This window comes from Manis javanica, chromosome 3 (assembly GCF_040802235.1).
Source record: "Manis javanica isolate MJ-LG chromosome 3, MJ_LKY, whole genome shotgun sequence".
NCBI classification, from domain to species: domain Eukaryota; kingdom Metazoa; phylum Chordata; class Mammalia; order Pholidota; family Manidae; genus Manis; species Manis javanica.
Window position 1 is genome coordinate 117,596,503 of NC_133158.1, and position 18,271 is coordinate 117,614,773.

The 18,271-nt window shown below is 36.2% G+C and overlaps 1 protein-coding gene across 4 annotated transcripts in view; it reads left to right on the forward strand.

Annotated features, from left to right (window-relative positions):
- Positions 1–18,271, forward strand: part of P3H2 (prolyl 3-hydroxylase 2) — a 168,557-nt gene that overhangs the window by 131,163 nt on the left and 19,123 nt on the right. For all 4 annotated transcript variants that reach the window (XR_005062885.2, XM_073231917.1, XM_037024159.2 and 1 more), the window contains exons 2-7: positions 8,082–8,234; positions 9,152–9,341; positions 13,918–14,049; positions 15,493–15,635; positions 15,941–16,030; positions 17,536–17,576. Coding sequence is in view for 3 of the 4 variants with exons in the window: in XM_037024159.2 (XP_036880054.1) it covers positions 8,082–8,234; positions 9,152–9,341; positions 13,918–14,049; positions 15,493–15,635; positions 15,941–16,030; positions 17,536–17,576 (749 nt within the window). In the remaining variant the exon portion in view is untranslated. The remainder of the gene's footprint in view (positions 1–8,081; positions 8,235–9,151; positions 9,342–13,917; positions 14,050–15,492; positions 15,636–15,940; positions 16,031–17,535; positions 17,577–18,271) is intronic.

The following is an 18,271-nucleotide window of genomic DNA, read 5'->3' on the forward strand; positions in this document are numbered from 1 at the left end:
GGGGTTAAACAATTCCCAGACAAGCAAAAGTTGAGGGAATTTGCCTCCCACAAACCACCTCTACAGGGTATTTTAGAGGGATTGCTCTAGATGGAAGCACTCCAAAGGCTAATAGATGTCACCAGAAAAAATAAAATCACAGCAAAGAAAGCAGACCAACCAAATACTAACTAAAGGCAAAAAAAAAAAAAATGAACTACTCACAAAAGCAGTCAAAGGAAACACAAAAGAGCACAGAACAAAACACCCAACATATGAAGAATGGAGGAGGATAAATAAAAAGGGAGAGAAATAATCATCAGGCTGCGTTTATAACTCAATTAGTGACTTAAGTTAGACAGTAAGGTAGTAAAGAAGCTAACCATGAAGCTTTGTTAACCACGAATCTAAAGCCTGCAATGGCAATAAGTACATATCTTTCATTAATCACCCTAAATGTAAGTGGACTGAATGCACCAACCAAAAGACACAGAGGAATAGAATGGATAAAAAAGCAAGACCCATCTATATGCTACTTACAAGAGACTCACCTCAAACACAAAGACATGCACAGACTAAAGTCAAGAGATGGAAAAAGATATTTCATGCAAACAATAGGGAGAAAAAAGTGGGTGTTGCAATACTAGTATCAGATAAAATAGACTTCAAAACAAAGAAAGTAGCAAGAGATAAAGAAGGACACTACATAATGATAAAGGGCTCTGTCCAATAAGAGGATATAACCATTATAAACATATATGCACCCAAAACAGGAGCACCAGCATATGTGAAACAAATACTAACAGAATTAAAGGAGGAAATAGAATGCAGTGCATTCATTTTGGGAGACTTTAACACACCATTCACTCCAAAGGACAGATCCACAAGACAGAAAATAAGTAAGGACACAGAGGCACTGAACAACACACTAGAACAGATGGACCTAACAGACACCTATAGAACTCTACACCCAAAAGCAGCAGGGTACACATTCTTCTCAAGTGCACATGCAACATTTTCCAGAATAGACCACATACTAGGCCACAAAAAGAGCCTCAGTAAATTCAAAAAGATTGAAATTCTACGAACCTACTTCTCAGACCACAAAAGGTTAAAAGTAGAAATAAATTGTACAAAGAAAGCAAAAAGGCTCACAAACACATGGAGGCTTAACAACATGCTCCTAAATAATCAGTGGATCAACGACCAAATTAAAATAGAGATCAAACAATACATGGAGACAAATGACAACAACAACACAAAGCCTCAACTTCTATGGGACGCAGCGAAAGCAGTTCTAAAAGGAAAGTATATAGCAATTCAGGTTTATTTAAAGAAGGAAGAACAATCCCAAATGAATAGTCTAAAGTCACAATTATTGAAGTTGAAAAAGAAGAACAAATGAGGCCCAAAGTCAGTAGAAGGAGGGATATAATAAAGATCAGAGAAGAAAAAATAAAATTGAGAAGAATAAAACATTAGAAAAAATCAATGAAACCAAGCGCTGGTTCTTTGAAAGAATAAACAAAATAGATAAGCCCCTAGCCAGACTTATTAAAAGAAAAAGAGAATCTACACACATCAACAGAATCAGAGACAAGAGAGGAAAAATCATGATGGACCCCACAGAAATACAAAGAATTTTTAGAAAATACTATGAGAATACACTAACAAGCTGGAAAACCAAAAGAAATGTACAACTTCCTAGAAAAATACAATCTTCCAAGACTGACCAAGGAGGAAACAGAAAATCTAAACAGACCAATTACCAGCAATGAAATTGAAGCAGTAATAAAAAAACTACCCAAGAGCAAAATCCCCGGGCCAGATGGATTTACCACAGAATTTCATCAGACATACAGAGAAGACATAATACCCATTCCCCTTAAAGTTTTCCAAAAAATAGAAGAGGAAGGAATACTTCCAAACTCATTCTATGAAGCTAGCATCACCCGAATACCAAAACCAGGCAAAGACCCCACCAAAAAAGAAAATTACAGACCAATATCCCTGATGAACATATATGCAAAAATACTCAACAAAATGTTAACAAACCAAATGCAAAAATACATCAAGAGGATCATCCATCATAACCAAATGGGATTCATCTCAGGGATGCAAGGATGGTGCAGCATTCAAAAATCCATCAACATCATCCACCTCATCAGCAAAAAGAGGGACAAAACCACATGATCATCTCCATAGATGCTGAAAAAGCATTTGACAAAATTCAACATCCATTCATGATAAAAACTCTCAACAAAATAAGTATAGAGGGCAAGTACATCAACATAATAAAGGCCATATATGACAAACTCACAGCCAACATCATACTTAACAGTGAGAAGCTGAAACTTTTTCCTCTAAGATTGAGAACAAGACAGGGATGCCCACTCTCCCCACTGTTATTCAGCATAGTACTGGAGGTCCTAGCCAAGGCAATTAGACAAATCAAAGAAATACAAGGAATCCAGATTGGTAAAGAAGAAGTCAAACTGGCACTATTTGCAGATGACATGATATTGTACATAAAAAACCCTAAAGACTCCACTCCAAAACTATTAGAACTAATATCTGAATTCAGCAAAGTTGCAGGATACAAAATTAATACACAGAAATCTGTTGCTTTCCTATACACTAACGATGAACTAACAGAAAGAGAAATTAGGAAAATAATTCCATTCACAATTGCATCAAATAGAATAAAATACCTAGGAATAACCTAACCAAGGAAATGCCCAAGAAAGACCTATGCCCTGAAAACTACAAGACACTCTTAAGAGAGATTAAAGAGGACACTAACAAATGGAAACTCATCCCATGCTCTTGGCTAGGAAGAATTAATATTTTCAAAATGGCCATCCTGCCTAAAGCAATCTACAGATTCAATGCAATTCCTATCAAAATACCAACAGCATTCTTCAACGAACTGGAACAAATAGTTCTAAAATTCATATGGAACCACAAAAGACCCCGATTAGCCAAAGCAATCCTGAGAAGGAAGAATAAAATGGGAGGGATCTCACTCCCCAACTTCAAGCTCTGCTACAAAGCCACAGTAATCACGACAATTTGGTACTGGCACAAGAACAGAGCCACAGACCAGTGGAACAGAATAGAGACTCCAGACATTAACCCAAACATATATGGTCAATTAATATATGATAAAGGAGCCATGGACATACAATGAGGAAATGACAACCTCTTCAATAGCTGGTGTTGGCAAAACTTGACAGCTACATGTAAGAGAATGAAACTGGATCATTGTCTAACCCCATACACAAAAGTAAATTTGAAATGGATCAAAGACCTGAATGTAAGTCATGAAACCATAAAACTCTTAGAATAAAACAGGCAAAAATCTCTTGGACATAAACATGAGCAACGTCTTCATGAACATATCTCTCTGGGCAAGGGAAACAAAAGCAAAAATGAAGAAGTGAAACTATATCAAGCTAAAAAGCTTCTGTACAGCAAAGGACACCATCAAGAGAACAAAAAGGCATCCTACAGAATGGGAAAATATATTCATAAATGACAGATCTGATAAAGGTTTGTCATCCAAAATACATAAAGAGCTCATTCACCTCAACAAACAAAAAGATAATAATCCAATTAAAAAATGGGCAGAGGAGCTGAACAGTTATCCAAAGAAGAAATTAAGATGGCCAGCAGACACATGAAAAGATGCTCCACATTGCTAGTCATCAGAGAAATGCAAATTAAAACCATAATGAGATATCACCTCACACCAGTAAGGATCGCCATCATCAAAAAGACAAACAACAACAAAGGTTGGCAAGGTTGTGGAGAAACAGGAACCCTCCTACACTGCTGATGGGAATGTAAATTAGTTCATCCATTGTGGAAAGCAGTATGGAGGTTCCTCAAAAAGCTCAAAATAGAAATACCATTTGACCCAGGAATTCCACTTTAAGGAATTTACCCTAAGAATGCAGCAGACCAGTTTGAAAAAGACATATGCGCCCCTATGTTTATCGCAGCACTATTTACAATAGCCAAGAAATGGAAGCAACCTCAGTGTCCATCAGTAGATGAATGGATAGAGAAGATGTGGTACATATACACAATGGAATATTATTCAGCCATAAGAAGAAAACAAATCCTACCATTTGCAACAACATGAATGGAGCTAGAGGGATAGAGCCAACATGGATGGAGACTTATGCTCAGTGAAATAAGCCAGGTGGAGAAAGACAAGTACCAAATGAATTCACTCATCTGAGGAGTATAAGAACAAAGAAAAACTGAACAAACAGAACAGCAGCAGAATCACAGAACCCAAGAAAGGACTAACAGTTACCAAAGGGAAAGGGACTGGGGAGGATGGGTGGGAAGGGAGGGATAAGGGTGGGGAGAAAGGGGGCATTATGATTAGCATGTAATAATGTGAGGGGGGGTCATGTGGAGGGCTGTGCAACACAGTGAAGACAAGTAGTGATTCTACGGCATCTTACTGTGCTGATGGACAGTGACTGTAAAGGGGTTTGTCAGGGGGACTTGGTGATGGGGGGAGTATAGTAAACATAATGTTCCTCATATAATTGTAGATTAGTGATACCAAAATAAAAAAAGAAGCCTTACTATTCCATAAAAGGAAGACTAAAGTTTTTAGCCTATAAATTTTTAGTATTTATCATGACTTACATGCTGTAATATGGAAACTTCCTGTCTCTACAACTATGTCACTAGCTAGAACTTGAAATTCTTCTGTGGCTTAGAAACAGGAGGTCCTTAGTGTCAGTTGTAAAGAAACCTCATCTGGGGGTAAAAATTCTCTAAAGTTGCTATATTGTAAAATGTATGTAAAGAGCCAAAGCAGAAAAATATAGCATTTTATCAGTGTAATGCATTGTATTGGATGAATTCCCAATGTTTGGGTGGTGAAAGTAGAGAAAAAATTCCCATCTTTATTGAAAACAATCTTTGAGCCAGAGTGGAAGTTACTTATTTCAGGCTTAATGTTGTATAAATAGGCTTCAGAAGATAGAAGGTGAATCTAAATATTCTATTTCAGAAATACACAGTGTGTTCTACATGCTTTAGTGTACTTTAGAATTAGTCTCTTTCCATTCTGCACATGTCTTACAAGCTGTTCTAAATTTCATATTCAAAATATTTGAGCTTCATATTTCTCTTAATTCCGAAGAGAGGAAACTTGTATATTTTCCATTAAATGCATTTGAAAATTTTAGAATTTTTTCCTTTTGTACTATGTGTCTGCCTTCTGAATTGAAAAGCATTGCTTAGTGAGGATGGGCAAAATGGAGAAGAGAAAGGAAATCAAGTGAGGAGGGTGACAGACCCATGCTGTTCTATTTTTATTTTGCAAAGTAACAGCATTATCTCTGACCTGGATGATAGTAATGTTCTCCTGCCTGCTTACAATGATTTATTCTCCACATAGTGATCTGAGTTATCACTTAAAAGCATGTTATCAGATATATAAGAAAAAAAATCTGTAATTCCTTATTTTTGTACTTAGATTAACATTTGAACTGTTCAACATAGTCTCCAAGGGATCTGTCCTCCAGCTTCTTGAACCTCTCTCCTTAGTTTCTACTCTGCTTTTAAAACATGTCAAGACTTTTTCCACTTCAGATCCCTTTCATGTGACTTCCTTTTTCCTGAAACGCTCTTCCTTCTGCTCTGCTCATGACTGGCTCCTCAATATAGGTCTCACTCAAAAATCCCACTGCAGAGAGATCCTCTTTAACTAAATTTATCTAAAGGGTTCTGCTTCCACTCCAACTTCAGCCAGCTCTTACAGTATTATTCGTTCATGTATTTCTTCATAGCAGCTTACACAATTTAAAACCATATTTATTAATGATTTATTTGCTTGAGACTTGTCCCCTTGGCTAAGATGATAAGCACTTAGAAAGCAGGTCTTTGTCTGTTTGGCCATGAAGGTATTCTCCTCAACTATTACAGTGTCTGGCAAAGATTCAGATCAAAATTAATATTTGCTGAATAAGTGAATGAATGAAATGAAGAATTTGAGTATGACTAGAATATTGGGCCTAGGTGTGTTTTATTGAATAGTGGGATGATAAATTATAATACTTCTGGAAGTTCTTTGAGAATTTTTCTGGGAAAAGTTTGCATAATGGCAGATAATAGGAAGTTATGCTAGAAAGGTAGGGTTGGGGCCAAATGCTGTAGGTTCTTAAATGTCATAGCACATACTTTCTAGAACATTTTTTGTGGTCAGTGGATAGTGCTAATGGTTTCAAAGTAGTCAAAGTGTATTTTTGAAATGCTTTTTTATTACTAGCTGTGGAAAACCATTGTGTGTCAGAAGAGTTTCATTCACTCACTAGTGGACAGAGTAACTTTTGAATGTCAGCAGGGTGTTGATTTAATCTGTACTATTTATTTTTCTATGCAGCATGACTGCTATGTACAGTGTGCTTCTGAGCTGGCGGGAGGAAATGTTTGCCTTAGTGCTTCACAGCCTGAGATGAAATGACCCAAGTGATTCTCGAAGGCATTTCTCACCAGTATTCCTCTTATCTCAATGGGGCAGAAGGCTCCCTTAAAAGTTTGATACCATCTTGTTGTTAAAACATTCCCCTTTCCTCACTTGTTCTTCATTTTGTAATTCATTTTTTGAATGCATAGGTTTACCTTCATATTAGAGTCACCCTCTTCTGTGGTTTGTTTTATGTTGGTCTTAAAGGATGTCCACTTTAGAGCCCTTATATGCAGTTTGCTTTTTGTTTCAATGGAGTAGTTGGTGGGTCCTTCCTTAGCTGAAACCTAGTCCTTACAAGGCCTTCTGATAATCCCTATCCTATAATATGGCATTCTTTGTGTAGAGCATATACACATGTTCACCTGGAATTTTCTACCACTTCAGATGTATATATCTAATATCTAAAATGGAGTACAAAGACATTTTGTAGATGTTGGCTGGTTCCCTGAACTGGCTCACAATAATTTGAAAGCCATGGACAGTTCATGAGTAAGTTTCATGGTTTGATCTTAAATCATGGTATCTTCTTAATATTTATATTGGGGAAGGTGGCATTATGTGCAATACTGGGCTATGAATGGTGAAAGCACCAAATAAGTGAAAACCAACATAGTCACAGAAAAGTAACCAATTTACTAACATTAGCCAACAGTTTACAGGAACTACTCAATCACATTTATTCGTGGTTATCAGTATTGGAAGCTCTCAGTGTGAATGATGACTTCAGAGATGCTATTAAACTTAATCTAGAGCACTATAGTTTATGAAGCACACTCACATGTGATCCACCTTTTGATTTGTGTGTAAAATATTTACTTGCTGGGTTTTTAAAAATCTTTTCTTAGGCATGTCAGACGCATCATCTATATGTCAAGTAGGTGGAAAACAAGAAGATAAATGAATCATATGGTACCTATCTTCAGAGAGCTCTACCAGTGTATTAACTGGTTTATGAGTAAACTTACAGTGTCTGTGTAGTGTTTATTAAAAATGCTTCCTTTTGCATTCGAGGGAATCAAAGTTTAAGTCTGGAATCAAATACCTCAATTGAAAGACTGTGGTAGAACACTTTATGTATTGTATGTATCATCTTTACACATTGGGATAATTTACTGCTTTTAACTTTGTATTCTTTATTTTCCAAAAACTGATAATGAATTGATGGCATGGGAGGTATTCCCAATCCCATCCCTTTGGAAAGTCATAGATTTGTTTACATTCCCACTGTCAGGATTAAAGGCAAAAGGAACAAAAAGAAAGAAAAAAAAGTAAGAGACAAAAATGTTGAAAATGTGAATTAGATATGATACAGAATTGGCAGCTTTTTATTTTGATTAATCATAAAACAGAAGCCTGTGGATTCAATATCTTGAAAACAGAGATGGCTTAAAAAACAAGGGGAAGAGAATGAATTAGGAATAAACCACATTTATCCATCTTCACCATAGTCAAAATACCCACCTATCATTTTTGGTGTACTCTTTATTAACCTCCCATCCTTAGGTATGGAGGTTGAATATAATCAATGTGAAATGGAACCTGCCCTGCCACTTTTAAAATACATATATTTTAAAATATATAATATATATTTTTTTCCTCATAGCTTAACCAGTTGGAAAAGGCAGTGCAAGCAGCCCACACATTTTTCATGGCCAACCCTGAGCACATGGAAATACAGCAGAACATCGAGAATTACAGGACAATGGCCAGCACCGAACAACTCCAGTTGGTAGACCAAGAAGCCAGACCACACCTGGTGAGCTCTGGGGACCCTTGCCCTAACCATAGAAACTAAACACCTCTAAGTTTCATTTGACTTACAGTAGATTTCAACAATTGGGTATCTCAAATTGATTCTTAATTTCCAATATAGTAATATTTTTATACTTTTGGAGTTCTCAGATGAAATATTGTAATTGAAAACATGCAGAGAAAATGAAAATTCACTTAGAAAGTCAATATAAGCTGGTGCAAAGTAGAACATGATATAAATAGCTGTAACCCTCTCTGAACCTCAGCTTCCCCTCTGGCACTTAAATTTTACACACACATATTGAAGCCAATGTGAATTGCCCAGGTCACATTGTGGTTTCCCAGCTTCCAATCAAGTGGCTTTTCCATTTTTCAAATTCTGATATTAAAGTTACATAGTTATTTGCTTAAATGAAATATTATTTGAAATCACAGTATGTTGAAAGGGCCTCTTTTTCAATTGGAGAGATCACCATTCTCAGTGTGTGGCCTCCAAGATGATTGAAGTAAAGGGTAAGAGAGGAAGAGGAAGACTTTAGATGGAAGACTTTCTTTCTTTCTTTTTTTTTCTTAAACTGGGCCAGGCCTGGAAATGGACGTCATGCCCTCTCACATCATTCTTCCTGAACTTTGTTGCATGTCCCTTCCTATAATCAAAAGGGTTAGGAAATACAGTCTTGAGTGTGCTCAGGAAGGAAGTGAAATTAATTGGTGTCATGGCAGTCAGATTGATCAGTAAGTCCCTTCTCATTTACAATTAGCTGAAACCAGGGCAGTTACACTTTATCTCCCAGGGTAACCTTTCTTTGCCCTTTCATAGCATGAGTCCAGTACCCCCACACAGGTGATCCTGAGTCTCCCTGAATCCTGCTTTTCAAGTTCCCCTTGTGGGCTCTTTGAAAAAAACCTGTTTCTTTGCAGGAGAGCTATGGTGCAGGAGTGAAACATTATGAGGCTGATGACTTTGAGCTAGCTATCAAGTACTTTGAGCAAGCTTTAAGGGAATATTTCAACGAAGACATGGAATGCAGAGCCTTGTGTGAAGGGCCTCAGAGATTTGAAGAGTATGAATACTTAGGATATAAAGCTGGTCTCTATGAAGCCATTGCAGGTAAAGCTCATTTTTACCCTTTGTTTATTTCCTGATTATAGAAATATTAACTTGTAATCTATAAAAATATTCTAACAATATAAAATTATACATTATAAAAAGTGGAAGATACATCAATCCCATTCTATCTCCCATAGATTAATTTACCTAGCTTAAATTTTGACGATAAAGCTCCCCAAGTTTTTCACATAGAAATGTAAATATTTATGTATTTATTTGTAATATTTTTTCATTTTCATAAAAATAAGACAATACTGTAAATACTGATTTGCAGCTTATTTTTTGTTTTTGTTGTATTTGATGCCTAACAATACATTGTGGACATCTCATGTAAGTATACATAAATCTACCTTATTGTATTTAATGGATGTGTAGTGTTTCGTTATGAGGGCAAGCATAATTATTTGATGATTATTAACTAAGTTATACCTTTTAATCATTATAAACAATGTAGTAGGAATACTTTACTTAAAAGAACATTTTATTATGTATATGGAGATTTAATATATTATAAAATGGCACTTAAAATAGCAGGTAATATGAACTATACATTAATTGGGAGACTGACTAACCATTTATGGTGAGAAATGAGTTCTTTGCTGTGTATGAAAAAATGCATAAAAATGAATTCTGTTTTTATCAATAAGTGTAAAAATAAAACTACTAGAAGAAAATATAAGAAAATATTTATACAAGAGTAGGAGAGGAAACACTTTTCTTAGCTTGACAGAAGACAAGAAATATGAGGGAAAATATAGACTACATAAGATTTATATACATAAAAGATGAAATAAATCAACCTGATATACAAATGATAAGTGGAAAAAGTTGGAAAATAGAGGCAAATAGTTAATATCTGTAATATGTAAAAAGAGCCTGTAAATTACTATTAGTAATGATTTATTTCTTATTTATTGGTAGTAATAATAATAATAAGTAACTTTTTTTAGTAGCTACAATATGTTTTACATAAATAACTCCTCATAAATAGATGTTCCTGTTATTTATCCTCTTCTCCCTTTTTTAAATGAGGAATTTATACCTCAGAAAGTCTAAATAATATCAATGAAGCTGGGAATCAAACTTAGTCCTTTCTCACTCAAGAACCCATACTTTTAAGATCTATGTAAATGAAAAATTGGCAAAGGGTAATTTACTCAATAATGTTTACCAGTTATTTGTTGAGTGCATATTGTTCCAAGATACATATATATGTACATATATATGTATATATATATGGAAAACAATGATCAACCTCATGTATACTTACAGAAATGCAAGTCAGTAAAAGTAAAGTCAGTTTGTTCCCCCCAACTTCCAATAATTTGTGTCTCCATAAAAAGCACCAGTAGGAGCTCAAACCAAATCCCAAGAAATTGTCTTTCAAATAAACATTTCCCTCAATTTCTGTTCCCTTCTAATTTGTTACCAAATTTTAATAGATACTACTGCTAATAATTTAAGATTCCCTGATTCTCTCCACCCCTTGTGCTAACACCCTGGTTCAAATCAACAGTATATTTTAACTCAGCCACTGTTGATTACGTCCCACTGGTCCTCACGTTCTGGTCAGGTTTCACCGGTAAGCAGCCCGAACAGTCTTCTAAAGAAATGAGTCTGCTCACAGACATGCTGAAAACCCCTCAGTGGCTTCCACTGCACTTGGAATAAAACACAAAGTCTTGGGCAGGGACTTTTATGGTTGTGCATTTGTGTTATGTTTTTATGCTCCCTCTTTTTCTTTCTCTTTGCTCCATTCCTACTGCACTTCTACTTCCTTGGATATGCCAAGCTTATTTCCACATACTTTGAAGATGTTTTCCCCTATCATGTGTCTTATGCTCTATCTTGTAAAGTGCTTCCTCCTAAGTGCCTAAGAATAGCGACTGGCCAATAGTAGGTGCTTACTAAGTATTTGTTAAATGAGTGAGTTGGATGAAGAGAGGAAGGAAGGAGATGACATATCATCAAGCACATTACAGAGATCAAAAGGGTTCATAATACTCCCTGTTTGTGAAAATGAAGGCCATAAATTGTTAAGGTCTTTTAGAGGAACAATTAGGGAATAGCTATCAAAAGACTAGGAATAGAGTGAAAATCAGTTTGTCAAATGGCCTACTTGTCACACACACAGTTACCCAAAAGCAATTCACTTACCTAAAATCAGAACAAAATTCTGAATTATTGAGGAGTTTTTCCCCAAAGATTTTGTTTTGCTGGGCCTCTGTGAGAAACATTTGCCTGAAGCACTGCTCACTTGAATGTCAGTTTTATATATATTTCACATTTCAACTCCAGAGTATTTCTTTGAATTTAATCTTTTATTTGGGAATGGGCAGGATTTTCCTTTATTACGGTTGACTATACCATGGTTTTATAAGGACATGTGCCCTGCCTTTGCCCCCACCTTTGCCTCTACATCTGTATTTCTCAGTGGTCACTAAACAGCTTTGGTAAATGTCCTAGACCTGATTTAGGAAAACCAACTGACAAATCCCCACAGACTAACATTCAGTGACTTGCTCGAGGTCATCACAGCATGCTGGTTGCTGGAAAAGAATAGAGGTCTCCTAACTCAGACTTGTAATATGGAGCATAGCTATCATTATTACCCCCACTTCCAAGAAAGAAAAGTGATGAAATTAGTCACAGTCCCCAAGTTCAACCAAATATTACATACTCAGAAAAATGATTAAGCCTTTTAGGGAGTTTGAACCATATCTAATTTATTATGAGAAGGAAATTTTTAAAAGCATTCCCACACAAGCATCTTGAATCTCAAATTCACTAGAGCATATTCATTGCACAATAACATTTGATACAGAAAGGAGACAAGGAATACAATTCATAAACAGTGACATCATAACTCTATGTTAATTCTTGTCTGGTCCAAAACTGCCCTAAATTAGGAGTAAAACTGGCTTAGAAAATACGGATGTATTAAGAAAGCCAGAATATTTTATTTTAGAGTTAGAACATTGAACACTGGAGGAAAATACAAACAGCTTCTGAACGTAGTTACTTATTCCAGGCTAGGCTTGTTGAAGCCTTAAAGGATACAATTTTATCACTCTTATTTTGCTGCTATTTATATCTTGCTTTGAAATATTTCATTCAGATTTTGGATTTTTGGTGGGTGTGTTTCCTCCTTTTCCTTTTGCTTGTCATTTGGAATCAGGAGGAGTGTGTATTAGAAGGTAAAGAGGAAGGCAAATGGCCAGGTTAATAGGAGGAAACAGTTGAGGGCTGTTTGTTGTTATTTTCTTAGGAAATAAAACAGCTAGCTATTTATTTCTAACATGCTACTCAAATAAACAGAACTCATTCTTCTCCTCCCATCCTCCAACTGGAGTTGAGAACCAGTGTACTGTAGGGATTCTATTAGTCATGCTACATTGGATTGAATTAGCCAGGTTATGTGAAAACTGGCACATTTTCCTATATACCAGGAAATATACATTTCCCTTCTGCTGTGTTTCGGGGTCCCTCTTCAAAGTCACTGAAATACAAGCCAAACTCTGCCTAACAGAGAACTCTTTGAAAGGAGGCAGGTGTGGTAAAATCAAACTGTGCAGTCAGGAAGTCAGATGGCTATACCACCATTCTCAGGAGAACAAGCTCTGCACAAGCAGGAATGAATGATTCTCTTAGCGGAAAAGGCTATCTGCAACTTCACTGTAAGAGCAGAAGATGGGTCAAAGTGTAAGAAGTGTTTTCTTCACTGAGACATTAGCGTTTCCTCAGCTCACGCTTGGATGAGATGGAGCCCGGAGCTGAAGGCTGCATACAAACCCCTCACACCTCAGGATCCTTGCCTGTTTGCAAGTGAGAAGAGTGGGAACAAAGAAAAAGAGGCAAAGTGCTTATTCAAATTCTGCAGCTCCCATCCTTCTATCTCTCCTATTTCATGTAGTCCCTCCAATATTAGGACTTACAGTGTCCAGATGATGGACTGATTGGTAGCTGGGTAGAGTAGGTTCCTAAGTAGTAGTCATGAGGGAATAGTGTTTTCATCTCCCCATTTGGGAAAGGTGCTTGAAAATGTTCACAAGGAGTAAAGCATTCCCACTTTACTTCTCTGCACAACTCCCCACAGGCATATGTGGTTTCTTTCTCTCCACTGGTCCTTAGCACCGTAACAGGATCTGAACCTCCTATGCTGACTCCAGGACATGTGGGCATCCAAAGTAGCCAAAGAGAGACCCGAAGCTATTACATAAGAACGTCGCCTGTTCAGCTGGTCATGGGTAGGGTGAGATGGCCTGGGTCGCTTTTAGGATGTGTAGGAAAAGAGGGTACACTAAGTACACAGGAGGGAAGTACAATATGGAGAAGAGACAGGGAGCCAGAGAATGGGAATCTACTATTGATTACTCTAGTGATGACTGATGAGGAGGCTTCAGTAAGTCACTTACTTTCTTGTGAAAAAGCTTTCTGGGCATGAAGTGAGGATGACAGTGAAGTGAGATCGCCGTCGGGGTGGTGAGGTGAGGGATCCCCTGTGTAACTGTGGCTCTGACTTTGAAGCCTGGCTGCTCAGCAGACTGAGGACCCACTTCTCTCTCCTGTCTTCCAGATCACTACATGCAGGTGCTGGTCTGTCAGCATGAGTGTGTGAGGGAACTAGCCACCCGCCCTGGCCGCCTCTCCCCAATTGAGAACTTTCTTCCCCTGCATTATGACTACCTACAGTTTGCCTACTATCAAGGTAAAGCCTGGATCATCCCTGAAGACCTTTGGGTGGGGGGTTGCTCACTGTTACAGACACCACCTTGTCGTGGTTTTGCCCTGTGCATTCCTCAGTTTAGCGTGGAAGCAATGGAGGTTTATGTATTCCCTCTCTCATCTCATGTAAGTGCAGCTCAGGATGGAATAACAGAGGGTGAAACCACAAGTGCTGAATGCTGTCATGATGCCTGGAAGGATATGCTAACTGACCCTATATATGGTTTTTGAATTTAATTTTTTCAACTTCATTTAAAAGGTAATATATTCACAGGTTCAAAGACCACATATCATAAAAGCCTCCCTCTCTTTTGTTCCCTACAACCCAATTTCATGTCCTTTAGCCCACAGTTTCTTATTTACTCTTCTAAAATTTTATGTAGAAACAACATACACACACATGCACACACACACTCGGACTTATTTCCCTCTTATACACAGAAGATAACATACTATTAATACTGTTCTCTACATTGTTTCCTCACTTAATAATACATATCAGATTATTTTTAGTAGATTAGACCCATGAAATTACCATTTGCTTAGGTCAAAAATGGTCATATTAGGCAATTTTATATGGTTCAACCTAGTTCTGTCAGTACATGGGGATTTTCCTCATTAATCTTCCTTTATATCTGGATATCATTATACTGTAATTTATTTCATGTGTCTCCTTACTGGTGGGCATTGTGTATATTGTAATATTTTGCTATTATAATTAGCAGTCAAATGAATAACATTTTATGTATGTCATTTCACATCTGCACATAAATATCTATAGGATGAATTTCTAGAAATGCAATTGCTGCACCAAATGGTTTATTCATTTGTAATTTTGATAGATGTCACTAAATTTTCTTCCATATGGAGTACATTTTCACTGCTTATCAACAGAATATATCATCAAATATTTAGTCATTCCCCAATCCATTAGGTGAAAGTTGATATCTTATATTGGTTATTGGTTTTAATTTTATTCTAACTAAATTGGTTTTAATTTCCATTTTTCTTATTGAGAAAGAGATTTAGCATCTTATGTTTAAAAGCAGTCAATAGAGTTAGGATTGCTGAAATTGGTCTTAGATATCATGTTGTCAGACTCAATACAAACATCAGAATTAACTCCTAAAATGCTGCTCTTTTAATCTGTATTAAATAATGTAAGTTGTCAACAAATACTGTCAGGTGGAAATTTGTAATGATTTATGAAAAATATCTAGTACCAAACTAAACCAAAGGTAGAACCTTTTGAAGACTCGAAATTGTGTCCTTCCTTTTATCTGCAGCTATTGCTCCTTACTCTCCTCAGCCCCACCTTCCCTCTTATTAATGTTTAATGCTGGCTTCTCACAGGCATGTTGAAGTATCTCTTAAAAATCTTTTAGACAGATAGAGGCTCTAATGCTGCAACTCCTTGGGCTTTCAGTTGGCGAGTATGTGAGAGCTTTGGAGTGTGCCAAGGCCTACCTCCTGCTCCATCCGGACGATGAGGATGTCCTGGACAATGTGGATCATTATGAGAGCCTCCTGGACGATGGTACTGACCCAGGATCCGTTGAGGCCAGAGAGGTGAGACCGGTGCCCCCAGAAGCAACTCTGCACCCAGCGAGATGCTTTGGGCAGTCGTACCAATATCACAGGGCTTTTCAGGGTATCTAACAACTTTGTAAAGTTTCTTGTACTCAGTTCGCTTGAACGATTAATGCCCAAGGCAAATTTTTTTCATATGTACTAGCTGTGAACATCTGCTGACATGGAGACATTTTTGGTAGCTCTGAAGTTTAGCTCATCTGTCACTGTTTAATGAAAACTATTTCCACTTGAACAGTTATCGTATCTCTTGTTATTTAAACTTACATTTTTCTTTTCTCTAGGATTTGACAGTGTTTGTGAAACGTCATAAACTGGAATCAGAGCTAATAAAATCAGCTGCAGAGGGCCTAGGATTTTCGTACACTGAACCGGTAAGAACAAAGAAGAAAGAGGAAATGTTTTCTGAAAGAACCATTTAGTGACTAATTTTTGGCTTAAGTCCCCAAGCCCCATTTGTTGAAGTTTCCAATCCCCTTACACACAATAACAAAAACAGGGGAGGAGGACCAGATGTTTACTCAATATATATGATAAACTTTAAAAGACTTTAATAGATTCACATATTACTTCAAAACGAACAAAATTAATCTTGGTTGTACCCCATGTAATGCTGACATTTCTTCTCATGTCCATGCTTTTTTACAATTCTTAATAGGGAGACATACCTTTTGTAGAACTAGTAATATAGTATAGACAGATTTATGTTCTGATTTTACTGAAGATATCTTAAGCAATGTCTAGATTTTTTACAGCTTTTAAAATGATTCTTAGGTACATATAGAGTTGACAGGTAATAAACTTCTGCTGCTCAACATTTGATTTGTTTCTGATTATTTTCATCATATTTAAAGCTTTAAACATTTTTCTCTCTATTGAACTATATACCCTTTGAATAAATTCCTGGGAGTGGGATTATTCTTCATCAAAGGATCTGAGAAATTTTAAGTTCTTGAAATTGCTTTTGTAAGAGAATTTCTGACTTCATGGTTCCTAGCAATACAAGAAAGTACCAGTTTGCCAGAGACACCTCAGCAATGAGAAATAACAATTTAAAGTTGTTTTTTTATCTTATATATTATGTACAAAATGTACAGATTTATTTCAAATTATATTCCTTTGGTAACCCACAAAAATAAGCTTTGCATCATATTATTATTAATTAATTTTCCTTCACTTGAATTATCTGGCCATGCTTTTTGTTAATTATCTGTTGTTTACTATATAAGTTCTTTATATAATATACATATCATATATATAGATAGAAAGCTCTATTTGTAATATATCCTATTTGTACTATTTTTTTATTTCTTAGTCATGTCATGTTTTAATTGACACGGTTTAAAAATTAGGATAATTTTAATGTACTCTTTTTAAGGTAACGTTTCAGAATGTGCTTATATCCAGTCCTACTCACTATTCTTTTTTAGATTATGTCATGCCAAGAGACCCCCAGAAAAAAGTTTTATATCTACTGTGATTCTATACAGATGATTAATCAAGCTGACCTTTTTTTGTTTGTTGTTTCTGTTCATAAAACATAAGTTAGTTGGACTGAATAATCTTTTAAGTGTTTCCTGCCACCAAATTCTAAATCACTTTCATGAACAAAAATGTCCAAGGCTGAACAAGGATGTCCAGACTAATCCTTTGCTGTTTTTCAAAATCCATTTGTGTATCATTTTGTCTTTGCCAAAACTGCATCAATGTTAGGCTTCCTTTTCATTAACATTTAAAAAAATAAAAAGTATGCTGTATCTTTATATAAAATGCAACTTTCATAATATTTTAGGTTTTCTGAGTATTTTATGTGTATCTTTTGTTTCTGTAAGTGATGCTTAATAACAAAACTACTGAGATTTTTTTCAACTTAAAACAGAATTATTGGATCCGTTATGGAGGACGGCAGGATGAGAATCGGTGAGTTCTCCATGCAGAACACAGCCTGTTCATTTTTAATGAGAAGAAATACTTAGAGTCATACCTTTTATAAGGAATAGGGATAATTAGAAGAGTTCCAAATTGGGAATTAGGAGCTCTGCATGCTGGTCCCAGCTCTTGCTGTCACTTCTGTGTGATTTTGAGTAATTTATCTTCTGGGTCTCATGTTTTCCTCAAATTAAGAGGTTGGTCCAGGTGATATTTCCTCGAATTAAGAGGTTGGTCCAGGCTAAATATTCAGTGATTCTAAATCAGAGAAAGCCGAATGCCGTTTTTGATTTATTAGTAGAATAAAACTATAACATTTTCTCATTAATAATGAATTTTCTTATGGCATTTATTTGAAAGCAAGAAGCTCAGAGTTTTACTGCAAGTTAAAATATTAGGTGTCACTAACTGAATCAAATGAAGAGAATGAATTTTTTTAAATGATAGAAGTCAAAAGTCAATTTATGTGTTACAAGCAACTTAAGGAATCAGAATGTTGGAGTTACATGTATGAGATCACGTGGTCTAGTCTATCCATTTTCAAAGTCGGAAACTGAAGCCCTAACAAGTCAAAGGACTCTCTTAGTCTCTGTATGAAGGACTGGCAGATCCAGACTTTCTTATTCAAAATCTTGCAGTCTTTCATTAGGCTTCAAGGACTCAATTCCTGGGTGGTCTAAAATTAC